The sequence below is a fragment of the Labeo rohita genome, chromosome 24 (genome assembly GCF_022985175.1).
Source record: "Labeo rohita strain BAU-BD-2019 chromosome 24, IGBB_LRoh.1.0, whole genome shotgun sequence".
Lineage (NCBI taxonomy): Eukaryota > Metazoa > Chordata > Actinopteri > Cypriniformes > Cyprinidae > Labeo > Labeo rohita.
Genome location: NC_066892.1, coordinates 26,559,028 through 26,586,664, shown reverse-complemented (window position 1 = coordinate 26,586,664; position 27,637 = coordinate 26,559,028). Strand labels below are relative to the sequence as shown.

Here is a 27,637-nt window from a genome sequence, read left to right as displayed (position 1 = left end):
CAGGTGCATATACTTCATGCATGTTTTTTTTTTTTGTAAATACATATGAGTTGTTCAAACCCACTAACCTCATCAACTCAAACCTGTCTATTTTACCTGCTCCATCCGTTCACCTCCTCGCTGTCATTTTAGGTTGTGAGAATGCTGTCACTCCATGCCTGCAGCTTTTCCTTCATTGTCAGGTTTGTGAACGATAGATGGTGTTGTTTTGTGTTCAGTGCTGGAGTGCGGCCCTGGGCTTCCTGTTGAGATCTTCTTCATCACTTTAAGCGGTCGTCTGAGGATGTGTCTGCTTTGTTTATCATTCACTGCTCTCCATGCCTGGTATTTGTATTTTTATTTTGCATGCCCCTTATTTAGCATTATGTTTTTGTGTATATTCATACTTTATGACTTGTTCAGATGCTCAGGCTGACATTAACATTTCTGTTGTATGTTATTGTGGATAACGGCCTGCTTGCTTTTTTGATACTGAGTTTAACTTTTAATTTAACACTTCATGAACTCGCTTAACATATTCATTTTACATTAAAATAACACACATTACTTCAAAAAAATCATACTGCTCAAACAGTCATTAACGTTTTTGAAATAATATTATGATATAATTTATTTTTTTATTATGGGAAATGCTATTTTCATATTAAACTTAAAATGAGGGAAAAAAAAAACTAAAAGAGGATATTTTTTAATTAAAAATAAAATAAAAAAAATTACTGGTAAATTAGTGCTAAAGCACTTATTTATTAGTGATAAATGTGCTAAATGATTAAAATAAGTCTTTTTTTGTATGCAGCCTATCCTTTTTTGTTTAATTTGTATTTATTTACTTTTCACAGTGAAATATATTCTGGACATTTTTTGACCGTTTTCCGTTGATTCACCTTGACATTAGAGTCATATTCGCCTGCTCAGTCAAAACGTGTCTGAGTTTTACAACAGCTTCCTTTGAACGCTTCAGTTTTATGATGTATGCTTAACTAGTATTAAGTCAACCTACACCCACAGTAAAGACAACACATTCACCCAGTGTGTCATCAACGAAGACTTACTTTACATTTGCTCCCTCAGAATTTAACTTGTTATTTACATATCACAGGCTGAAATAGGGCATACAGCATAGTGTCCAACAAAGTTATATTGTATTATATTCCTCCACTGCTGTAGGACGGGGCAAACCCTGCCGTTTGATTGCTCAGTTTCAGGTAGGAAGTGCGTAGTGGGACGTCACTGAGGAGTGATGCCTGTTGAAAGTGGAAACAGCGCAGCCGCCCGTCAAGTCAAACAGAAGCGCAAGTCGCACAGTCTCTCCATTAGGAGGACCAACAGCACCGAGCAGGACAGACCAGGCATGCAGAGGGACATGCTGGAGGGACAGGTAGGTTGATTTTGGTCTTTGTTTCTTTTCTCACAGAAACTCGCATGGTCATGTATAGATCCTGGTGTGAAGTTCATGGTTATGAACACTAGAGGAAACTATTGCGTGAGTGTGCTGTCATACCCAGGTGAACAGACAAGAATGACACAAAGCCAGTTCTGTGACATTGTTTGTACATTTTTTTTTTTTTTGGTAACCGCCAAATCATGACAGCTGGGATATGTAAGTATCAATGTAAACACGTGCCATGTTGGATTTTAATGATTTGCAATTGTTTTAGAACTTAGTTGAATTAAAAATTCCTAAAAAAAAAAATAAAAAAAAATAAATAAATGAGTCAATGAATGAATTATAATGGGGAATTCCAAAATTAAAATAAAATGCATTTATTTTCTTCAAAACTAAGTAATGAAATTAAATTAAAATGGCCATAAAAAGAATGAAAATAGTTTTCATTCAGGTGCATTATAAAGTTAGAAACATCTACAACCCACTTTTATTTAAAATTCCAAAATGCTACTGAAATTATTATAACACTGAAACACTAATTTCTGGCCCTGAAAAAAAAAAATGCAGTTAAACATATTTAAATTGTATCAGATATTATATTAGGTTATTTACTTTTGCATCTCTACAATACCGAATAATAATAAAAGTAATGAGATAAAATTAAAATGGCCACAAATTAATTTAGGTTTAATGTTTTCACTCTAGGTGTGATATAATGTTGGAAATGTGTACAACACACTTTCATTAAACTGCTACTGGACAACACTGGAAAAAAAAATGCAGTTAAACATATTTAAATTAAATCCAATAATTCATTAATTTTGTCATCTCTAAATTACTTAAATCCAAAACTAAAACTAACAAATAATAAACTGGATTGCAGAATTGTAAATAAAATAGTAACACTGGATCAGTGTTTGAAGAGTGATTCTGGTTTGGAAGAATGGAAAGGGATATGAACGCTTTCTGTTATAAAATTTAAATGTCAGAGTCAAAGTCCATGTTAAACCTGGTGAAGAAGCGACATGAGTTAAGTATTTCTGTCAATGAGTAGTTTTGTCATTGTTTGGTACTGTAACGTATCCCAAGAATTGACATCCTCTAACACACAACGTTTGTCTTAAATGAGTCTGTTATCGACGCGCATTCCTTACACAAACATTACTGGAGTACGTCAGTGATAAGAGCCTGTACTCAGGTCAATAACAATAATCAGTTCTCCCATTCAAATAAAGTTCTATATTAGTTTAAGTTTGTGTAGTACATGTTTTTGAAATGTTTTCATAGATATTATGAACAAAACGTTAAAATTACAGTGTTCACGGTAGTCTCAGACTTGAGACATGATGCCATTTGGTCATCTGTTTTATTGATACTCCTTGGAGGGTATCTATGGTTTGTACCCTTCTATGGTCTATAGCCTCATCCATTTTTAAAGAGCGGCCCACGCTGGGGTTCGATTGTTTCGTCTATTCCTCTGTAGGGTCATTTCTGATTGGCAGTCCCTACTGTAAACCGTTCACTGGATTTAGACTATACCGCCTTTCACCCTCTCAATGCTGTCATTATGTCCAGTTGCTATGGTGACCACAAGTTTTAGGATTGAGCAGGTTTATAAGAATAGACGACAAGCTGTTGTTGGTTAATTGCCGTCTCTCTCTCTCACTCTCTCACTCTCTCTCTCTCTGACACATAAGTACATGTGGTAATGACAGAATGGAGAGCAGTTGACTTAGCTTTTACACTGTTCTCATTGGTAAACTCTTGTGTTAACTTGGCATGACAGCACACCTTGTTGTCCTAGAGTAGTTAGTATGGATATCGCTAGTTTAAACAACACAACAGCAATGTTTTTTTGTGGATTGCTTTTCTTTGTGTAGTTTTAATCAGGCTGAAAGACTTTACTTGGAACTTCTTATCCTTGATAATGGAGGTAAGTTGATTTGGTAGATTAGTTAAGTTTTTGAATAGAGACCTTTTTTTACTTTTTGTGCTTTTTCAGATTTTGTTATGATTCTTTTCTGTCAGTTCTTTTCTATCCTTAGTAACGTTTGGTTTCTCTCTGTCTCAGAAAGAAATTATGCATCTAGGACAGAAATGATCTGTACTCAGGTTTAAAAGCCTGTAGAATAGCAAGATATTTTACGTAAAGTTTAAGTAAACATTAATGTCATCATTGATTTTTGTAAAAGTTTTATAGCAGCTTGATATTTTACTTAAATATTTAGTAAAGTTTTAGAGCAGCAAGAAATGTTATGTAAACTTTTACATTTTAAGCTTCAGAACAACAAGATATTTCATACTTTATACTTTTAAATGTACAATTTTAGAATTTAAATATACTTTATCTTAAGTTTTAGAACCATCAACATAGTTAACATACATTTTTAGATGTAATGTTTTAAACCAACAACACATTTAGAATAGCAAGATATTTTATGTAAACATTTAGGTGTGAATTTTCGGAACATTAAGATATATTTTAAGTAAAGCTTTAGAACAGTAAGATGTAAAGTTTTAGAATAGAAAGATATTTTACATTAAAATTTAAATGTAAAGTTTCAGAACGGCAAGATATTTTACGTAAACATTTAGATGTAAAGTTTCAGAACAGCACGAAATGTAACGTAAACATTTAATGTAAAATTTCATAAGATGTAACGTTTCAGAACAGCAGGATATTTTACGTAAACATTTAGATGTAAAGTTTCAGAACAGCAAGAAATTTTATGTAAACTTTTAGATGTAAAGTTTCAGAACAGCAAGATTTTTTATTTAAAATTTTGGAACAGCAAGATATTTAAGTAAAGTTTTAGAACAGCTGAATATTTTACATAACCTTTTAGATGTAATGTTTTACAACACCAAGAAAGTTTACATAGTTTATTTGTAGATTTCTGGTGTTTGTTTTATTTTCTCTTAAAAATAAACTATTAACAAGATCCCCTCAACATTCCTTGTGTTTTAGAAGTTTTGTTTGTTAATAATATTTTTAAATGGTTAGAATGTACGGAGTAGATAAGTGCAGAATCTGCAGTCCTCATTTTCTGTCAATAAAGGCATTTTGTTTATGCAGTCTCTCTGTAGTATTTGTAATATCTATTATTTGACTTCATTTCTAGGACTCCAAGTTGCCGATGGCCTTAAGGAGTAACTTGCTGGACCTGTTCGGACAGATTGAACGGGAGTTTGAAAATCTCTACATTGAAAATTTAGAATGTGAGTAGTAACCAATTAGCTTCCATCATATTTAACACCCTTTTTGCATGACTGGACATTTAATGTCATGATGACAACACAGTCTTTGCACTTGAAGAAGAATTGGTTTTAATTGTGTAATCATCTAATGCTAACTAAGTGGCTTTCACACTCACGTCATCCTAAAGATATGAATCCTTAATTGTTTTCGGTATTACAGTTGATTGTATGCTTATTAATACGTGTATCGTTTAAAATTTAAGTCACTATGTAATAAACAGAATTAATGTACAGACATTAGTGAGATATAAACTCCTTCAGGTTGACATTGTGGGTCGTCATCAAACTCTTGGGTTTATTTGAATGTACGTTATCCTTTCCATCGTTTGTAAATGTGACAAAACCAATGTTTTGTTTGGTTTATCAGTGGTTGCCATATCTTAAGCTTTGTTCTTGTGCAGTGCGGAGAGAGATTGAATCGCTAAATGAACGTTTGGCTGGAGAAGGACAGACAGTCGATGGTGGCGATCTGAGCAAAGGAGCCCTAAAAACAAAAGGTACATGCAAAACAAAACTAACATTTAGCTTTTGCTTAACTTCTGTATTTATAATGGCATGAAAATAGCCTAAGATGCTGACATGGCATTAAATAAAAACATACTACTACTGCTAGTCTGTATTCATAATATCAGATCATTGAACTTTTGAAGCTTTTGAATAAATAATGATGTCGTCTTTTGATGGTTTAGAGAGAATAATTTGATAATGTTGTGCCTAAAGCTGTGTCCTCACGTGACATGACAATGTTGTAAGTGCAGTTCGCTATTGATTTATCAGTAGCTGATAAATGCCAAATGTTTGTGGACATCCTCTTGTATTTAAGGGGTTTGACTATTTTAGCTACACCCATTACTAAAGGGAACATAACATCATTTGGCCATATAATCTCCTTAGACAAACATTTACAGTAGAATGGGCCCCTCTTTTGTTTTAGCTTGACAAAGCAAGGTTCTTAAAAATAGTTTTTCTAATCTGGTCTGGTGTGGAAGAAATTGAAAACTTAAAACCCAACATTGAAATGTATAATTTCTGTTTATCATTTTTACTCATAATGGTGTAATTTCTTGTGCACAGCTAGTCACAGCACAAGTCAACTCTCCCAAAAGCTGAAGACGACATACAAGGCCTCCACTAGCAAGGTATGAGTGTATCTATGGGGTCATTTCCGAACATTTCGCTCTGAGTAAAACTCTCTAAATATTTCTCTCGGAAACACTAATCTCTATAAAAAATGTAATATCTCAGTGCAAAGTCCTGTTCTTTGTAGTCAGCTTACAGACTTTGCTGCTTAACATATGTAGATATTCAAGAAATGGACAAGCTAGGGTTGTCACAATACCAAAATGTTACCAATATCAGTGAAATCTGATGATTAAATTTAATGATGTTTTATTAATGGTACTCCTATGTTAATTTTTTTTAGAATTATTAAAGGCATAGTTCACCCAAAAAATGATCATCTTTTTCATCATTTACTGACCCTCTTTGCTCATTTTGGGTAAAAAGACTTTCAGAGCAGGGACAGAAATCTCTCAGGTTTCATTAATATCTTAATTTCGAGATTCACCAGTCATATGTGTACGAAATTAAATTATGATAGAATTTTAATTTTTTTGGTTAAACCATCTCTCTAAGAAACTGAATTAAAATAACAGCATTTACCATAAATGCGTGCAACTGGCATGTAATTGCAGTAAAGCAATTTTGAAATTTTGTGTAATTGACACAATTGAACAAATGATAAAATGGGTTTTTTTTCAGTTTTGTTGACTTGTGACATTTCTAGAGTAGGCTGTTTTAGGTGGATATGTAAGTGTCTATGTGTCTGTCTCAGTGTTGCATTTTCGTAGTGCTGAATTGCTTTGTTTGTTCAGTTTCTTTCAATTAAACAACTTCCTCCAGTTTCACATATATATTTAATGGAATTACATACTGATATATCATCAGTAGGGGTGTAAAACATCTCATGCATTGATCTGACAATGACAGTTTAATGCATCAGTTATGGGATTTTACAGTATATTATAATACGTAATACTCAGCTTATTACACATTTCTTTATTTAGGGCCCTATGATTTCCGTGATGCGGAAAACGCAGACGGAATCACAGAATCAAGTCATAAAAACATAATTTACTGAGTAATGCGGAATGTCAACTTGTCAAAGTTTGAATGAATTAATCAAAAGTAGGTCATTACACTTAAATCAAAATACAATAGTGACTAGTATCTGTAAATAGCACCCCGCAAAAATACCATTTAATTGTGAATCCTGCATATTCTGTGTGTCTTTGTTTTAATGGAGCAGATGGGCGATTTTGTTTACTACACACACTAAAGTGCACGTGAAGCTCGCAGTGATCTCTGCATTTGACTGTTCCATTTTAGGAAAACTAGCGTCATATTATATACACACAAAAATGAAAGGTAGACACAGCAACCCGTCAAAATAAAAGTCTGGTTTAACTTGAAGACATTGTGCCAGAAATATATTACTACTATTACTACTACTACTAAAATAAAACAAATATTATTTTTTAGGGTATAATCACACAACATTTCTTCCATGTTTCAATTTTAATAGTAAATTTCCCTTTGTTTGGCAAAAAAAAAATTCTGCTTAATTTTCAATAATTAAAAGATAAATGAAATTAATGTTTTATGCCTTTATTTGATAACCAGAACATTTTAAATACACAACACAGAATTTATGAGGGTAAAAAAGACATAGCTTTCATAAGGCTATTTTAAGAATAAATTTGAATAAAATAAGTATGCATTCAAATAATTAGACATGCTAAAGCACAGAATTTGATAACAATAAAATATGGTGAGAAAAAAATATTTCAAAAACTTTCTTAGGGCCCTAAACATGTAATTTTTGTTAAACCTTTAATAAATTTATGTGAAATAGTATGTTTCATGATTTTAATTAATTAGACATGCTCTTTGATTAATATTTTTTTTTATTATTAATCCCATTAAAAAGGAGTTGAGAGAAATTAAAATGGAAAAAAATAAAACGGATTTCATAGGGCCCTATTTATTACCTAAAATTTCAACACTTCTGACACATTTTTGATACTTTCAAAAGTGCCAAAATATTATGCTCATATTTCAGGTTTCACAGTACATCGCATGATATAGTACAAAATCATAGTCGAATTAAATACAATGCAAAAATTATTACCTAGTATCTGTGTACACCGTTAGGAGCTTAGCAGCAGCTTATTTATTTATTTTTATGTGTAGTTACCATATTAAATGTTTACACCCCTAATCTTTAGTGTGTTTACCCAAATAAGCATAGCTAGGCATTTAGAATTTCTCTCAGCGTTCCACATTGTTCCATTAGTTGACCCAAGCACCTTTTTACCTGTAGACTCTTGAGTGTAGAGCTCAATGGTGCTAATACAAATTAAACTCGTCTTTTTAACGTTTTGATCCTCATGGATTACAATTGTTCTTTTTTCTCGGTTTCACTGATGTAGCGCTCAAATTCTTTCCCGGGGAAAGTAGGTGGACCTCGCAACTTCAATGTGGGGAACTGGGAGTTATGGGGTGGAGACTCATGGGTAATTAACTCCTCAGTGTGCCAAAATGCATGAACTATCCAACAGTTGGGGGTCATAACCCAATAATGATGCGCTTGGAGACAAGCCATCAATCTGTGCTTATCTGGCTAACTCTAACACTAATTCAGCATTATACACATTAACAACGATGTTAAGACAGTGTTTTTTAGATATCAATAGTGAGTATGAAGAAATATTGCGTATGGAAGTTCTTAACAGTTGGCTTGGCTTGGAAACCTTTGATTGGCATTGATTTTCTGCCACCAGCCAATCTTACCCCATTCAAGCATTTGGCCAGAGCAAATTACATTTTGATTTAGCTTATGATTCTAAAGAATTCTATGATGAAAGTCAGAACAGAATATACTAGTTCTTTAACTGAACAAACCCTAAACCAATAAGAACCAATAAGCAAAACAATATGCCATGGCCAAATATCTTGATGGTGAGCAGGGTCAGATGTGCTGGCTGGGAGAGAACCAGGATAGTTGAACAAATCTAACAGTGATATTACCGTATTCTGGTTTAGGAGAGGTTAGACAGCTCAATTTGACGCAAATGAATCTGTCCTTTTTGTGGAATTTTTGTTCTAACAAACTGACAGCAAAATGTTTCTTTAACTCTATCTTTAAATCTAATTAAATTTATACTTTACAACATTAAAAAGTTGATCCCCCCTGCTGAGTAGTTCTGTAATGTGGTATCCCTCATACAACCCTCCCCTTCAAACACTGGACATGACAGAAAAGAAAACACTGACAGCTCTTTTCCCCGTTACAGTGAACATTAGCTGATGTTTCTCGTTTAGTCAGTGTTGAAAATGCTCTTTTGTTTTTAGGCTGTAAATTGTGTGTTTTTGGTTTTGTATATTATGCATACTCCAATATTTGTATCATCCATAAATGGTTTTGCAAATGTTAAATGTTATTAATTGCTTAAACTTAGGACTGTCTTTATTCAATAAATAAAGCTAGAATACACTACCAGTCAAAAGCTTGGACACACCCTCTCATTTAATGTTTTTTTTTTTCTTTATTTTCATGACTATTTACGTTGTAGACTCTCACTGAAGACATCAAAACTATGAATGAACACATATGGAATTATGTAGTAAACAAAAAAGTGTGAAATAACTCTAGAAAGGTTTCATATTTTAGATTCCTCAAAGTAGCCACCCTTTGCTTTGTTGACAGCACTGCAAACCCTTGGCCTTCTCTCAGTGAACTTCATGATGCAGTCACCTGTAATGATTTTCACTTCACACTTGTGCCTTGTCAGGGTTCATTTGTGGAATTTCTTGCCTCCTTAATGGGGTTGGGACTATCAGTTGTGTTGTGCAGAAGTCAGGTTGGTACACAGCTGACAGCCCTATTTGACAACTGTTAGAATTCATATTATGGCAAGAACCAATCAAGTAAAGAGAAATGACAGTCCATTATTACTTTAAGAACTGAAGGTCAATCAGTCCTGAAAATTGCAAAAACTTTGAATGTGTCCCCAAGTGCAGTTGCAAAAACCATCAAGCGCTACAACGAAGTTGGCTCACACGAGGACCGCCACAGGAAAGGAAGACCAAGAGTCACCTCTGCTGCTGAGGATAAGTTCGAGTCACCAGCCTCAGAAATCGCAAGTTAACAGCACCTCAGATTAGAGCCCAGATTAATGCCACACAGAGTTATAGTAGCAGACACATCTCTACATCAACTGTTCAGAGGAGACTGCGCAAGTCAGGCCTTTATGGTCAAATAGCTGCTAAAAAAACACTGCTAAGGAAAAGCAACAAACACAAGAGATTTGTTTGGGCCAAGAAACACAAGAAATGGACATGAGACCAGTAGAAATCTGTGCTTTGGTCTGATGAGTCCAAATTTGAGATCTTTGGTTCCACCCGCCGTGTCTTTGTGCGACGCAGAAAAGGTGAACGGATGGTCTCTACATGCATGGTTCCCACCGTGAAGCATGGAGGAGGAGATGTGATGGAGTTGGGGTGCTTTGCTGGTGACACTGTTGGGGATTTATTAAAAATTGAAGGCACACTGAACCAGCATGGCTACCACAGCATCCTGCAGCGACATGCCATCCCATCTGGTTTGCATTTAGTTGGACCATCATTTATTTTTCAACAGGACAATGACCCCAAACACACCTCCAGGCTGTGTAAGGGTTATTTGACCAAGAATGAGAGTGATGGAGTGTTGTGCCAGATGACCTGGCCTCCACAGTCACCTAACTTAAACCCAATCGAGATGGTTTAGGATGAGATGGACCACAGGGTGAAGGCAAAAGGGCTATTGGCCACCATCTCTGAGAACTCCTTCAAGATTGTTGGAAAACCATTTCAGGTGACTACCTCATGAAGCTGATTGAGTGTGCAAAGCAGTAATCAAAGCAAAGCGTGGCTATTTTGAAGAATCTAAAATATAAAACGTTTTCAGTTATTTCACACTTTTTTGTTTACTACATAATTCCATATGTGTTCATTCATAGTTTTGATGTCTTCATTGAGAATCTACAATGTAAATGGTTATGAAAATAAAGAAAAAACATTAAATGAGAGGGTGTGTCCAAACTTTTGACTGGTAGTGTATATTTACAAAATCTGACTCTAAAGTACCAATAATGTCTTTTATTACATTATTACATGTTAATTACATACTTGTTTAGCATTTTAGAAAGTGTAATATTTTTAGTGTTTTAAATAAATAATATTTAATTAGAAATGTTTGGTTTGTTATTTTGTTTTTTTATATATTAAACTGTGTAATCGTTAACTGTTAATCATGAAAAATCACAGCCTTAAAGGACAACTCCACTTCCAGAACAACAATTTACAGATAATGTATTCACCCTCTTGTCATCCAAGATGTTCATGTCTTTCTTTCTTCAGTCGTAAAGAATATAGATTTTTTGAGGGAAAACAATTCAGGATTTTTCTTCATATAATGGACTGGTGTGGTGCCCCGAGTTTGAACTTTCTAAATGCAGTTTAAATGTGACTCCAAACGATCCCAAATGTGGTTGTAAACGATCCCAGCCGAGGAAGAAGGGTCTTATCTAGTGAAATGATCAGTTATTTTTTATAAAAATAATACAGTTTCTATACTTTTTAATGTCAAACGCTTGTCTGGTCTTACTCTTCCTGAACTCTGTGTATTCTAGCTTAAGACAGATAGGGTTTGTCGAAAAACTCCAATCGTTTTTTCTCCCTAAACTTCAAAATCGCCCTATGTCGCTGTTTTTAATTTTTTGTTAAGGGTGTTTGATCTTCTTTGCATGTTCACTTTGCAAAGACTGGGTTGGAACTTCTGCAGTGATGTAAATTGGAATTTGTTTGACATACCCTAACTGTCTTGAGCTAGAATACACAGAGTTTAGGGAGAGTAAGACAACACCAGCATTTGAGATTAAAAAATATTTAAATTGTAATTTTTATCAAAATAACTGATCATTTCACTAGATAAGACCCTTCTTCCTCGGCTGGGATAGTTTACAACCGCATTTGGGATCGTTTGGAGTCGCATTTAAACTGCATTTAGAAAGTTCAAACTCGGGGCACCACACCAGTCCATTATATGAAAAAAATCCTGAAATGTTTTCCCTCAAAAAATATAATTTCTTTACGACTGAAGAAGGAAAGACATGAACATCTTGGATGACAAGGGGGTGAGTACATTATCTGTAAATTGCTGTTCTGGAAGTGGACTTTTCCTTTAAAACAGTACTGTGTTTACTTTGTTCAGAGAATATTATCAACTTTACAGCAACAGATACTGGAACTACTTTTACTGGGATGTTTTTTTTTTTTTTTTTTTTTTTTTTTTTTTTAACGTAATAATGCTATTGTATGTATTACTTGTGTAGCTCTAAGTGAAAGCCCTCTTGTGGATTTGTCCGTGTAACTTTGAAGGATATTGTACATGACAGTTCAAAGATTGATTGTTGTTTTTTTGATCTCTTTGTGAGTGAGGAGCTTGGTCAGTTACTATAAAATATTGTTTTCTAATATTACAGAGCATTTTCACAGTGGTGAGATGAGGGCTCATTGTGCTTGCTGTGTTTGCTCTTACCTCCAGTGAAATTTCAGGCTTAGCAGCGCTTAGTAGTGGTTAGGCTGCAAATTGACATGCTTGCACACCTTCCTCAATCCATTGCTTAATATAAGTCATTTGCTTCCTGTGATGCCAGAACATTTAGGACAATGTATTTCAATACTTCTTTATTCTGAGCATTGCCTTTTATAGATGATACTAGGGATGCACAGATATAGAAATGTTGGCTGATAGCAGTTTTCATGACTATTTTATCTTAACTACAGGCCATTTTTTTCAAAAAAGAATTCGGCTTAAGTCTTAAGTTAGATATACATTTTAGCTGTATGTTTTAGAATTATAGTTTTAGATGCTATTAAAGTATTAGAATATGCAGACATGCATTACATTATCAAAACTAAACTAAACACCAATAATGTCCTACGTAAAATGGTCACTGATATATTGTGCATCCCTAAAAATTACAGCATTTTTTGTCAACTTTTGTTGGTGTCATCACTGTAGGTAGAAAGCAAAAATTACTGTAAATAATAGTAAATTGTAAAAAAAAAAAAAATTGTAAAAATGCAGGTGTATTCAAGTCAAGCATTGGACCTTTTTTAAATTAGTGATATACTGATATACACTACTCTTTAAAATAGTTTTGTATGATTTTTTTATTTTTTTTTTAACTACTGTAAATGTTTTTATGGTCATTTTTGAACCAGTTTAATGCATCCTTATTAAATAAAAGGAATAATTTATTTCAAATAATAAAGTTATTTCAAAAATATTTATTTCTTTCTGTTCATCAAAGAATCCTGGAAGTAGTGTCATACTTTCTACAAAAATATTAAAAGAGAAGTCCACTTCCAGAACAAAAAGTTACATATAATGTACTCACCCCCTTGTCATCCAAAATGTTCATGTCTTTCTTTCTTCAGTCGTAAAGAAGTTATGTTTTTTGAGGGGAACATTTCAGAATTTTTTCTCTATATAATGGACTGCTATGGTGGCCCAAATTTGAACTTCCAAAATGCAGTTTAAATGCGGCTTCAAACGATCCCAAATGCGTTTGTAAATGATCCCAGCTGAGGAAGAAGGGTCTTATCTAGTGAAATGATCAGTTATTTTCATGAAAAAGAAAAAAAAAAAAAAAATCTCAATTTTTTTTTTCAGTTTTTAATCTGAAACGCTCGTCTTGTCTCGCTCTGCCTGAACTCTGTGTATTCTGACTCAAGACAGTTAGGGTATGTCGAAAAACATCAATCGTATTTTCTCCCTCAACTTCAAAAATCATTTCAGAATCATCCTACATCGCTGCAGAGGTACCGACTCAGTCTTTACAAAGTGAACACGCAAAGAAGATCAAACACCCTTGAAAAAGGTAAAACAGCGATATAGGATGATTTTGAAGTTGAGGGAGAACATGAGATGGGAGTTGTTCAAAATACCCAAACTTTCATGAACTGGAAAAACACAGCTCAGGCAGAGCAAAACAAGATGAGCGTTTGACATTAAAAAGTATATAAATTGTATTATTTTTATGAAAATAACCAATCGCTTCGCTAGATAAGACGCTTTTTTCTCAGCTGGGATCATGAATGGGAACCACATTTGGGATCGTTTGAAGCCACATTTAAGCTGCATTTTGGAAGTTCAAATTTGGGGCACCATTGCAGTCCATTATATGGAGAAAAATCCTGAAATGTTTCCCTCAAAAAACATAATTTCTTTACAGCTGAAGAAAGAAAGATGTGAACATCTTGGATGACAAGTGGGTGAGTACATTATATGTGAATCTTTGTTTTGGAAGTGGACTTCTCATTTAAAGCAGCACAACTGTTTTCAACAATGATAATAATCAATGGAGGAGCAAATGAGCTTCTGAAGAATCATATGACACTGAATAACATCTGCATATTCAAATACATTAAAATACAAACAGTTATTTTAAATTGTTATAATATTTCAGAGTACTTTTGTTTGATCTGTATATCTTTTATCAAATAAATGCAGCCTTGGTAAACATAAGATACTTCACATGTTCATACTTCACAGTGATTGGACCACAGATTCATTCTGTAATGCACGTTTTCTGTTATATAACATTTTCCACTTATTTTGAGTATTGTGCACTTTTGTAAATATGTCATTTACTGCCATTAAATTATATTGTAATACATATCTACTTTATGCATCGACACCACAACAGCATTTGGCCACCTTGCTCTCTCAGCTAAGCTGAGCTTTTCTTTTTCAGATATGATTCATAGTTTTATGTGCAAAATTGTGCTATTTACAAACAGTTTTGTTATTTTTATGTATTGATTTATTTATTTATTTTTGTTGTGAATTTAGGGTAACACTTTACAGTAATCTGTCATTTGTTAACATTAGTTGATGTATTAACTACATTTAAAATACATTTAAATACATTTATTACTGTATTTATTAATCTTTGTTGATGTTAAAAATACAGTCGTTCATTGTTTGTTCATGTTAATTCACAATGCATTAACTAATGTTAACAAACACAACTTATGTTTTTTATAATCCATTACTAAATGCTGAAATGAACATGTCATGCACTATTAAAGATTAATAAATGCTGTAGAAGTATTGGTCGTTCTTGGTTCATGTTAACTAATGTATTAAACTAATGTTAACTAATGAACCTATTGTAAAGTGTTACTGAATTCAGTCATATATTTAGCCTTGTTTTATCAGCTTTTATATGTTTTAATAATGTTTGAGTGCTGTTCTTGTTTACTTGCTTATTTTTGTTTGTTAGGGTGTTTTAATTTAAACGTTCCCATTTCAGAAGTATTGATTACGCTCTCCTTTCACAGACCTTGATCTTGTTTGAGAGACTGTATGACTGAATGCAGTGTGTTCATACAATCCAGCAGTATAACCACATGACGTGTGTCATAAGTGTAGAGGTGTTACAGTCATGTATGGTTTGAGTATTGATTCCCCATGCTTCTGCGCTGCTTACTGTCGCTCTGTAGTTAGTTTTGTGCGTGTGTGTGTGTGTGTGAGAGAATGAAATGCTGATCAAATGCTCACTCTCCTGTTTGTTCCTCAGATTGTGTCCAGTTTCAAAGCCACCACATCTCGTGCAGTGTGTCAGCTGGTTAAGGAGTACGTGGGACACCGGGATGGGATATGGGACCTGGCCGTGACTCGGGTTCAGCCGCTGGTTCTAGGCACAGCTTCAGCCGGTAAATCTGCCGCAACTACACTTACCTTATCCATTATTTTTAATTCAGTTTTTTTTGTCTGGTCCAGATTAACCCTTGTGTATTATATTATATTATATTATAAACATTGTCTATAATATAATATAATATAATATAATTAGTGGTGTCAAAATTAGCGCGTTAACGCAGACGATTAATTTTTTCATTTTAACACGTTCAAAATATTTAACGCAGTCAACGCAGGGACGGGGCTAGGTTTGGCCACCCCACCCACAACCACTAAAGAATTGCATTTATTTAGACGCAGAACGTAATAACGAGCACATCAAACACCTTAGCAACAGGCACGAGTCAAACGAGCGTGAAAACGAAAACGCTGACGATCGGAGCTTCAGTAGAACATCAGTGAACTGCGGTCAGATGAGATGTTGTCAGGTCATATGTCCGTAGGTAAAAACAAATCTTCCTGTCCTGTCGGTGTATTAGGCTGTAGCCTATTAAAGCGCGGTGTCATATTCAAACCCAAATGAAATTACGAGTAATTACGAGTGTGTAGTTATGTCGTCAGTTAAGCCATGAAGTTACAAAAAAGGCGACTAAAGCTGCCTTAACACCGTACATATACTGCCCTCCAAAAGTTTGGAAATGCCCTAGAAAAGTTGGGTTTTGGACAATATTGGCATGAATCCTTTTTAATTTGTTATAATTTTGCACTGATAAGGGACAACACAAACTACTAAAACATACTTTATTATATAAACAGTTTATACATAGAAAAAACTTCATCAAAATATCCACCATTAGCAGCTATTACAGCTCTGTATAATCTGGGCGTAAATTCATTGTATTCTAAACTTAATTGGCAATGAGTTGTTGAAGCTGTTAAGGTGTGCTGACGCAAAAATCTTTTAAAAACCTGGGCCAAGTTTAAACCAGTAACCAGGCATCACAGCTGGCAAAGGGGCATGTCTGACTTTGACATGTATATATTGCCATTATTATGTAATCAAAATGAAAATTATTATTAGTGTTCTTCAATGATAATGTCAAGTTACTTTAATGATAAGGATTTATGCTGATATCGTCCAAAACCACACTTTGCCAGGGGTGTTTCCAAACTTTCGGAGGGCAGTGTATAAGTGTTTATTATTTAGAGTCAGATTTAAAGCAGTGTCAGATCCACTTCACATTCAGCAGCGGCACCTTTTAAAGTAACAGCAGCCAAAATATCCTAATAATCAGCTGCTGTCAATCAAAAGAACAAAATTAAAAAAGAGGAAATCAATAACTTCTGTAGTTTTAAGCTTTATCTTATATGACAGTTATTATAATGGGTTTATGTGAAGATTGTTCACTTAAATTACAAGTCTAATAAATGTTAAATTGAAAGATCTCGATTATAATGTTGAATGGCTATAGTCAATAATTTAATATTATAAAAAAATTCCATAGAGACATCCATTGGAATCAGTGATACTTGGCCTCAGTCATAAAAAAAGATGTCATTAAACAAATATCAAAAATATACTTCCTTTATGATATTTCTGCATTAATTTGAAGATTAAATGTGAAATTATTGCATTGTAAAAGTATAATAAAAAATTGTAAGTTAGGTGGGGTTAATCGCATTTAATCACGATTAATTGTAGAAAAAATGTGTGATTTTAATTAGTTAATTTTTTTTTTTAATTGACACGACTAATTGTAATGCAATGCAATGCAATGCAATATAATATAATATAATATAATATAATGTAATATAATGTAATATAATATAATATAATATAATACAATATAATATCTATGTAACAATACACACATTCGTACCGAAACATATTGGTATGGGTCTTTTGGTTCGGTGCGCGTGTGTACTAAACAAATACAGTACTGTTTAAATGTTTATTTAATGTTTATTGCTAATAAATATCACAAATTTTTAAATTGTATTTAGATATGCCTTAAATTTTAACAGGAATTGCTCAAGTTGCAACACTAATACGCTGCCGTTTAAAACTCTTACTTTATTCACGTCTCATGCTCTCTTATGTTTGGTATGTTCTCCAAGGCTGAATTTATTTGTAACAACAGTAATATTGGGAAATATTACAGTTTAAAATAACAGTTTTCCATTTGAATATATTTTAAAATGTCATTTATTTCTGTGATGGTTTATTCCTGTCATTCTTTATTGTGTAGATCACTGTTCCATGCTGTGGAGTATTGAGACTGGAAAGTGCTTGCTAAAATATGCCGGTCATGCTGGATCAGGTGTGAAGCTCTTTTCACATTATTTTTATGAGTGAATATTTGTGTTAATTTTGTGAACTTTTATTTGGAGATTGGTATCTTCAGATTTGATATGCTGTGGTGATGGTTAGTGTTAAACCTTGTTTAACATGCATTGTTCATAATGAACATTTGTTGTTTTGTATTCTTGCAGTCAACTCCATTAAGTTCCACCCCACAGAGCAGATGGCACTTACAGGTATACAACAATACATTCAATGGGTTTTACACATTTCCATGTGAAATATAATAATGGTATATATTCAATATAGATGAAACATAATTTTTTAATGAACCGTGATCTTTTAGTGTGCTGTTTTCAGTTGACAAGTGAACAAAATTACTTGTATTGCGCCCACAATACAATAATCACAGTCAGCTTTGTGCTTTGTTACTTTTCATAAGAAACAAAGTCCCAACTTTCAAATTCTGTCAGTATTATAATGCAGTTAAAACAATAAATGTGGCTTTGAGACTCTTTAATGTTGGTGACAGATCCCTATAGCCATTTCAGTTGAAGTGGTGAGTGAACCGATCAGCTCTTCCTCTTTTCTTACTAGTTACAGTAGGAAATAAATATGAATGAACATCTGAAAATATGTTGAAAGAAATGGTACTTACAGAACTTACAGAAATGTATGTATCAGAGTGTCACCCGCGAAAAGATATCAATAAAACAGCTTGTAAACAATGTCACATACATTTATCTATTCAATAGCTATTCATTGACCATAAGCATATTACATTACATATTCTTTATATTTTCACTTAAAGCTGATGTTGTCTTTAATGGAAAACTGAATAAATATGTAATGAAAATAATATTTTAAATAATTTATTTTAAACAATAAATTATTAAAGACATATATTTTAAATTATTTTCAACATCCAATTGGAGTAGAAACAAAAAAATAAAAATATCATTTAAAAAGTTTCACGTTTAATGTACAATTTACATTTTAATTATTTATTTTAATTATTGAATACAATTAATATTTAGTGTTGGTTTTCCATTATTTTAAAACTGTTGGTGCATCACTAATTTTAAGAATATTATGCATCATTAATTACATACCATTATATCAGGGACATTACTACAAAAGCAAATATGGTCATTTTCATTAAATAACTTTTTCCTGATGCATGATGGCGCCGTCCAGTGGTTATAACCTTTTACTACACATTAAAAACTGCATGTACGTGAGCATTTGCTGATGCAGGAGTTGCATTTCTTACTATAAAGCTGTTAATGATGATTTATTTTTCCCATGACTGAAGGCTATATTGCCTTTTGATATTTATTTTTCCATAAGACTGAATAATAAATATTTTTTCATATCTCTATTTGTATCTTTCCCCCCACCTGTCAGATGCTTTTAAATTTGATTTGATAGATGACTGTCCTTTTTTTATGTAATGCTCCATCTGTGTTTGTTTTGTCTGTTTCCTGACAGCGTCCGGGGACCAGACGGCACACATCTGGCGTTACATGGTACAGCTGCCGCTTCCCCAGCCCCCAGCAGACATCAGTGTGAGTGTTAAACACACACACACACTCACATACCGTCATATTTCTCTCCTTTTTATGTAATGATGCTCCTCCAGAATCTCACCTAATGCAAAAGTGTATGATTATTGAAAATTAATGTCATTTGCAATTTCTATCCACCATGTTATTAGAATAAAAAGTTTTTTTTAATTATACATATATATATATATATATATATATATATATATATATATATATATATATATATTATTATTATTATTATTATTATTATTATTATTATTATATATTTATTATATATTTATATATATATATATATATATATATATATATATATATATATATTTTATTTATTTATTTATTTATTTTATTTTATTTTTTTGCTTATTTTACTTTTTTTACCTACACTAATTTTTTTTTTTTTCTGAAATATGCTTTTAATTTTTTTCCCCTTAGAATTACCCTGATATAAAAATGCTCCCACTTTTGTGTACTTAAGGCTGCACTAACTTTAATAATAATAATAATAATAATAATAATAATAATAATAATAATGAGTGAGTGAAAAAAGTCCTCCAAACCTAGTGTTTACTTTAACCAAAAAAAAAAAAAGATATTTTTGTATTTTCATTTTCATTTTACTAGCTGAAATCAAAATATATAGCTAGTATATATTCTGTAAACGTTTTATTATATGAACATATTTTATTTATTCAGTCATTTTTTATTATAGTTTTTCATTCTTTTTAACATGCCTTTATTTCATGGTTCCTATTTCCTCTGTGAATCAGGCCTCGCTGGACGATGACGTGGACTTCTCTGATAAAGATGAGGCCGACGGGGAGGCAGATGGGCCCAATGAATGCCCCACTATCCGTGTCGCCACAACGACCTTGAAGAGCCATCAGGGGGTGGTGATTGCAGCTGATTGGCTGGTGGGAGGAAAGCAGGTGGTCACTGCATCCTGGGATAGAGCCGCCAACCTCTATGATGTAGAAACCTCAGAGCTGGTGCACACCCTCACAGGTAAACAAGCCACTGCTCTTTCCGACTGCTATTAGGTCTGCTTTTGTGGCTTTCTTGGTTTCCTTTGCCAGGGTTTTAGGGTCACATAGCTCTGTTTAACACGTGCTCGTGGTGTGTTTGCAGGTCACGATCAAGAGTTGACCCACTGCTGTACTCATCCCACCCAGCGTCTGGTGGTGACCTCATCCAGGGACACCACCTTCCGCCTGTGGGACTTCAGAGATCCCTCCATCCACTCAGTGAACGTCTTCCAGGGCCACACTGAGTAAGTCACATGATCTCTAGTTTGACATGCCAGACGTTTGACTGTTTACGTAAAATATGCTACAAAATTAACACTTGCCAAGCGCCAAATGGAAGTAAAAATTGGTGCCAAATGAGCGTAAAAATGAAATCAAAGTGATGCAAAAGCTCTTCTAAAGTTAAGATCAGTGACTGTCAGCCATCTGCCAACTTACTGCCTGACATTTTGCTAGAAAGCCAAAATACTTTATTGTCATAACTCCAGAACTCGGTGTGGCATGACATTTTTTGATTTTGCATCACTAAAGCAAGAATATAAGGGACAAAATCTCTCAACAGTTTTGTGCCAGGCAATGTTTTTTTTAGTGAGGGGCTGTGGCCTGTGATTTTGGAAAGCAACATTTTGACAAATCTAGTAGAAACAACAAAATGTATTCTGAGTCACATAATGCAAAATATTAAATGCATGACTGCGAAGAAATATCATTTTTGTTATTGAAATAAAGAAATAAAATTAAATATTAGATTAATAATAATAATAATAATAATAACAAATGAAAATGTTAGAAATGACAGTTAACTGAAATAAAAAGTTTAAGTTGAAATACTAAAATTACTAAAACTGAAATATTAAATAAAAGCTGAATAGAAATCTATAATTAGAACTATTAAAATGAAAGTATTTCTAACTAAAACTATTAAAAATAGTTTCAATAAAGCTGAATTAAAATAAAATACTAGGTAAAAAGCTTAGATAAAAATAAAATAAGTTTAAATTACAGCAGTAAATTTACTATATAGTTATATTGTTTATATGGCAGTATAGTTCTTTGGCAATACAATTCTTTCTTCAGTTTTACTATATTTAAGTATAGTGTTGGTATTTTACATATTTTATTTTATTTTATTTCAATTAATGTTCATTTTGGGGATGAACATTTTTTTGAGTAGTGCAAAGCAGAACATTTAATTTTACATAAAATAACAGATTACTAAAACTGAAATATTAAATGAAAACTAAATAGAAATGTATAACAAGAACTGTTAAAACAGTATTTTTAACTAAATCTATTAAAATGGTTGGAATAAAGCTGAAATATAAAAAAAAAACAAACAAAAAAACTTGAATTAGAAATTCTAATTTTATTTCATTTATTTTTTATTCATGCTTTTTTAAATTAAACTATTACCTTGGCAGCTAACCAAAATAAAACAAGTTTAAGTTAAAGTACTAAAATGGCTATGTTTAAGTACTTAAATTGCAAAAACTAAACTAAACTAAATAAATAAATAAAATAAAGCTAAATATGAGTAAAAAACAAAAAAAACAAATAGAGATGTCAAAAGTGCATAAAATTACTAAAACTTAAATGAAAATAAATATGAAAACAGAGAATATAAAAAAGGTAACTCAAAATATTAATAAATATTATAATAGTATACAAATAATACCTAAAATAACACTGATATTTTCAGTTAATTATAAAATAAAAGTAACAAAAGTTGTTGTCATGGTACTAGGATATTGTGGATGGTTTTTAAGGTGTTGCTATGTGGTTGCTAAGGTACTCTGAGTGATTGTAGAAAATATTTGAAAATATGGCCTCCTTTCTTCCTTGGAACACCCAAATTAAGCCAAATATTCAAAATGTACATTTTAGAAATTTATTTAGTTGAAAAATGACATTGACATTAATTGAATTATTTTATGAAATGCCTTCAGTACCTTGAGCCTTAAGTGTCTCTTTTTATTCATGCTGACCACAAGATGGCAGTGCATTGACAGCAATTACAGTAATAGGTCATTTCTTAACACTTATTTCTCAAACTTTAATTTCATTCATATAAATTACCTCAAGCCCAGTTAAAGCGAACCCTTTTCTGTCTTACTGTGTATCGTTTATTTTCAGCGTTCTCTCTGTCCTCTCTGTGGTTTTCCCACAGCAGTCCTTCTCACTCCGGTAATATGTCACCAGCTGCAGTGTGAGCTGTGTTTTAGTGGTGTATGAAATCAGTTGCGTGGTGGTTATTGCTGGTTAAAGCAGGAATGAGGAGGCACTGCAGTCTTTGATTACCAGGGATTACACGCCGCTCATTATGTTCAAGCCCAACATGTATAATTCCGTCAGATCCCAGTGTAATGCTCTCAAATAGACAATCAGCGTAATGAGATTAGCCGCCGTACTGCTGCACGCTTCCCACTGTCAGCGGCTCCGTGCAAAGTCAATTACTGTCCTTCACTCTCATTCAGACTGACGGGAGGCTCTCTGATATCTCCACTCGCTGATTCTTCGTTCTGCTCTCGTATGTTTCTGACAGAGAACGCTGTGGATCATCTGCAAATGCACACAATTCATCGAGTTTGTTAATTACTCAAAGCAGTCATATTTAAGCAATAGTGTATGGTATATTACTCCACAAACACACTCAGAAAGAAATTTATATAAAATATATATATTAGGGCTGGCAAACGATTAATCACATACAAAATAAAAGTTTGAGTTTGCCTAATATGTGTGTGTACTGTGTGTAATTATTATGTATATATAAATACAAGCACATTTATGTATATATTTAAGAAATATTACATACAAGTATATGTATTTATTATCATTTTATATAATTTATTTTATATGTAAAAGAAAATATTTTGTACATAACATATTTCTCTTAAATATATATGTGAATGTGCTTGTATTTATATATACATAATAATTACACACAGTACACACACATATATTAGGCAAACTCAGACTTTTATTTTGTATGTGAATAATCGCGATTAATCATTTGCCAGCCCTAATATATATATATATATATATATATATATATATATGTGTGTGTATATATATATAAAATATATATAATATATATAAAATGACGAAAACCCACAACAGAATGACTAACACTTTATCTCAAAGACACTGAAATAATACTGTCTACAACAGACTCAACTGTTTTATTCCAAAAATGTATACATCAATGAATCTTTTGTAAAGTTTTTGTAGAAGAATTAAATATGAAACAAGATTTAGTTTTTTTGCTTATGTAAGTAAGCACTCACTTTTCTCTAGACTTGTATATGTGAAGAACTTGTGTATGTGAGTGGAGTATCAGATTGATTTCAGTGCTGTCGGGTTATGAGACGCAGAGTTGATGAGACGCAGCTAATTGTGTTGAGCCGCTGAATTCACTCGTCACTGAGCCCTGAGCAACACTCAACACAGACACCTGTGTATCTGATTTTCTCAGTTTTTTTTTTTTCTCATTGGAGTGGCAAAATGTAGAAATGTATGAAAAAGTCACTTTAGGAAAATATTGAGCTTTAGTAGCATTTTTATTATTCCAACATTTGGTACTTCAGACATGAATTATACCTCAAATCTTGCAGCTTATTGAGGAAAAGTTCTGCGTGTTTCTATATGAATGAACAGTGCGGTTTTGTCTTCGGTTTCATTGAATAAATTGACAGAAATATACTGTATTGTAATTGATGTACTTTTCAAAGTAATAATTACAATAATATTATGGTTTGTTAAAAAAGTATGCAAGGATATCCTAATATCACACTTTGTTTTCAAAGTAAAGTACTTTGTTTGCCAGAAAATAGCAGGCATTGTTCAAATTTAATTTGAAATTGGTAATTAAAAGTTGTATGCATTCTTTTTTTTTTTTTTATTTTTTTTTTGTTTACTTTTTACCACCGTTACTGAAAATTAAATTTTATAATTACATAATATAAATATATTATAATAAAAATATTAAATAATGTAATATAATTAAATAAATAAATTGTATTAATTCAAAAATTCAGAAAAGTTAAAACAGACGACTTAATTTTTGAAAACAAATAAACAAACAAAAACAAATAACTAACCAAATAAAACCCTTCATAGGGCCCTATTATTGTTACAATTTTAATAAATTAGTGGGGGATTTACTTTGAAATAATTTTTACTTTAAAATGATTCAGTTTCACAAAGAGCGCTGCCTAAAACATTGGGGTAGAAAGACTGATACGTACTCCAATAATTTGTTTTATTTACAATAAACAAAAAATAATAATTTTGTGTAGTTATACAGAAAGCATGTAGTTAATAAAAGTATAGTTCACCCAAAATGAAAATTGTCATCGCTCATGTCATTCTAAACATAAGGCATTCAATAACAAGTTATTAAATTGTTAAAGTGTATGAATTCAATCGATTAGACCTCTTCCTTGATTATTAAAATGTAATTAAACCATCAAAACAGAATAAAAGAAAAATAAACTCTTATCTGGGGAAAAAGTATGCCAGTATGCCAACCTAAAAACTGAATAGCAACATGCTAGAAAACTCTCTGAACACCTTAGCAAACAATTAACAATGTCCTGATAACACTGGCATGCTGATGGTGAGTTTTGCTTTGGCAAACGCAACATTCCCTTCATACTTTGTAACACCTGACATGAAAAGTTTGACTTCGAAATGCACCAAAACGCTTAATGACTGAGAAGTTTGACAGGAAATAGCAGCGTGTATAAGCATTTCTGCATGCAGATGTGTGTGTGTGTGGGGGCTGTAGAGACAGCTGTTGGTTGTAATGAGTGGCGTACAGTGCTGTGTGTGTGTGGGTTGATTGAGTCACGCATGAGAGACAGAGAGAGGGTGTTGTGCTGTCAGTGGGAGTGAATGCTCTGCTGCACTGGGACCGTAAGATGAATGAGCTCTGCAGCGCTCCTGGCAGGAGCTGAGGACCTCCTAAAGACCAGACACACACACTTACACACCTTCACACAGGCTGGGTTTTTTATTCATTCATGCTGAGCGTGTCTGTGGGTCCATGCATACAGGAGTCATGCTAGACTAACTTTCTCTCTCTCTCTCTCTCTCTCTCTCTCTCACACACACACACACACAGCCTGGACTTGCTGTCTTTCAGACTTCCTGTCCTTCTGATTTCCTGTTCACCTCACTTTCCTTAATTTCCTTCACTAGTACATGACTACACCGACATATATGCACATACATACATTAAAGAATTAGTTCACCAAGACTGATAATTCTGTCATTAATTGCTCACCCTGACGGTACTACCACGTTCAAGGGCCAGAAAGGTAGTGGGGACAGTGATAAAATAGTCCATGTGACATCAGTAGTTCATCTTTGGCTTTGGCTTGTGGCTTATGATGCCACAAAAAAATACTTTATTTAACACTTTTTCTCTTCCCTGTCAGTGAACGTGCATTGAAGACTGACACGGAAGAGAAGAAAATGTTGAATAAATTCATTATTTTTGTTTTCTTTGCACACAAAAAGTATTCTCTTAATTTCATAACATGAGTTGAACCACTATGTCACCTGGAATGTTTTATCAATGTCTTTACTTCCTTTCTGAGCCTTGAACTTGGTTGCGATGCTGTCTATGCTGGGTGAAAATGTCTTACTTTGTGTTCTGAAGTTGAACAAAGGTCTTACAGGTTTGGAACAACATGAGGGTGAGTAATTAATGGCAGAATTTTCTTTTTTTGGGTGAACTATCCCTTTAAGTGACTTGGTTGTTTCTTTTTTTTGTATCATATAGAGTTTTTTTATATTTTATATTTTAATGAAACCTGATATTTCTATTTGTTGAAAGTCAATTTACCCAAAACACTGACTGTTCAAAAAGTTAATGAATCCAAGTTTTCTAGATAGAAAATCACTTTATAGGATGATTTAATTTGGATAAACTTTTATTCATCATTGATCAAAGTGTAAACATGGATCAACTTAAATACGGCAAACAGAAGCACAAAATATGGTGCTTGCTTGATGTTTAAAAACACGTTTTTATGAACTTATTGCACAGTCAGGTTTTTAGTGAATAGACTTTCAGTGGAGGGACTGTCAGATGGGAAAAAAAAGCCACAAGGTGAAACCACAAGAGGGTGAGTAAATGAGTAAATGAATTTTTTATTTTTAGGTGAACTTACTCTTTTTTTCAAATTTTCAAATCCAGTATTTGTACCTATTTTTTTATTGTGGCTATACTTTTTCTACAGCATTATTCAAACAAGATTAGATTCAAACCACCAATACCAGTGGAGTACATCTGAATGGTCTTTTGTATACACAATCCTAACAGATGTTTTACTCTTACAATACATAACAACAGGATATATGTCTATTTTATGCAGACTGAGGCTCTTAAACTGCTGTACAGTTTCTAATAGTGAGTGAAGTTTAGCTCAGTTGTGCAGTACAGCTGACATATGCCTGTCTCACTTCACTAACCCAGAGCATCAGGACACACCATGAGCGCAGCATTACGACATATGGACACTTAGATGAAACATTTAAGCCTTTGCCCACTGTTTTTCTGCTTTTAGCAGCGCAAGTGTTGAAAACTTTCAAGAGTGGAACTTTTAGAGCTAACTAGTGAATGCTGGTGGTTATAGACAATGGAGTGTTTGACAGAGCTGTAAACTTGAGGCCGAAGTGTTGTACAACTGACTATATCTAGATGTGCATAAAGTCTATTCTACCTGGTTTTGAATTTCGTGCCAACAATACCCATGTCATGGATATTGTTTGGTGATTATTGGCTACACTGGACCGACCAAGTCAATGAAAAAACTCTGTTGAAAGTACTCACAGATGACACACAGGCTTTGTATTTGGTACCAAAAGAGAACTTGACTTGGACTTCGCCTTGTGACTTGATACTTGACTTGTTAAATTTGTGAACTTGTGAACCTGTAACTGTTCATGTTGGCACTCAAAAGGGCAGCGAAAGGGCCTGAAATGTCACCTCCTAATCATCTAATGATGGTGCAAATGCTAATGAGTGGCGCAGTACAAATGAAACATGACAGGAGTGTCGCTGTACACAAGGGCCTGTGGTGTTCGCTGCCTCATTCCTCTTAGATCTGCAGGGCATTTCCTGTCAGAGCCGCTATCTGTCTGTCAGGATGCTTATGAGAGTATCGCCAGTGTGCTCGATTTCAGACAGACAGAGGGAGACACACCTGCTGTCTTGGGGAATGTGTCAGAATGGGTTTCTCACTGAAGAAATATCACAGCTGGTGTCTCCTTTGAGACAGATCACACAAATTCTGGATGACAAGCCCACCTATTCCTGTTTCTCAGACTGGTGGT

At 33.3% G+C, this 27,637-nt stretch overlaps 1 protein-coding gene across 3 annotated transcripts in view; it reads left to right on the top strand.

Annotated features, from left to right (window-relative positions):
- wdr37 (WD repeat domain 37) overlaps positions 1-27,637 on the top strand; it is a 43,298-nt gene that overhangs the window by 3,051 nt on the left and 12,610 nt on the right. Inside the window, exons 2-12 of one of the 3 annotated variants that reach the window (XM_051098335.1) lie at positions 219-324; positions 1,200-1,378; positions 4,510-4,606; positions 5,047-5,142; positions 5,720-5,784; positions 15,340-15,475; positions 17,651-17,722; positions 17,895-17,939; positions 19,195-19,271; positions 20,039-20,273; positions 20,397-20,538. In XM_051098335.1, coding sequence (XP_050954292.1) covers positions 1,241-1,378; positions 4,510-4,606; positions 5,047-5,142; positions 5,720-5,784; positions 15,340-15,475; positions 17,651-17,722; positions 17,895-17,939; positions 19,195-19,271; positions 20,039-20,273; positions 20,397-20,538 — 1,103 coding nt within the window. In that variant the 5' untranslated portion in view covers positions 219-324; positions 1,200-1,240. Of the gene's footprint in view, positions 1-218; positions 325-1,199; positions 1,379-3,067; positions 3,321-4,509; positions 4,607-5,046; positions 5,143-5,719; positions 5,785-15,339; positions 15,476-17,650; positions 17,723-17,894; positions 17,940-19,194; positions 19,272-20,038; positions 20,274-20,396; positions 20,539-27,637 lie in introns of those variants that run through there. The other 2 variants (XM_051098336.1, XM_051098337.1) reach the window with 2 other exon arrangements.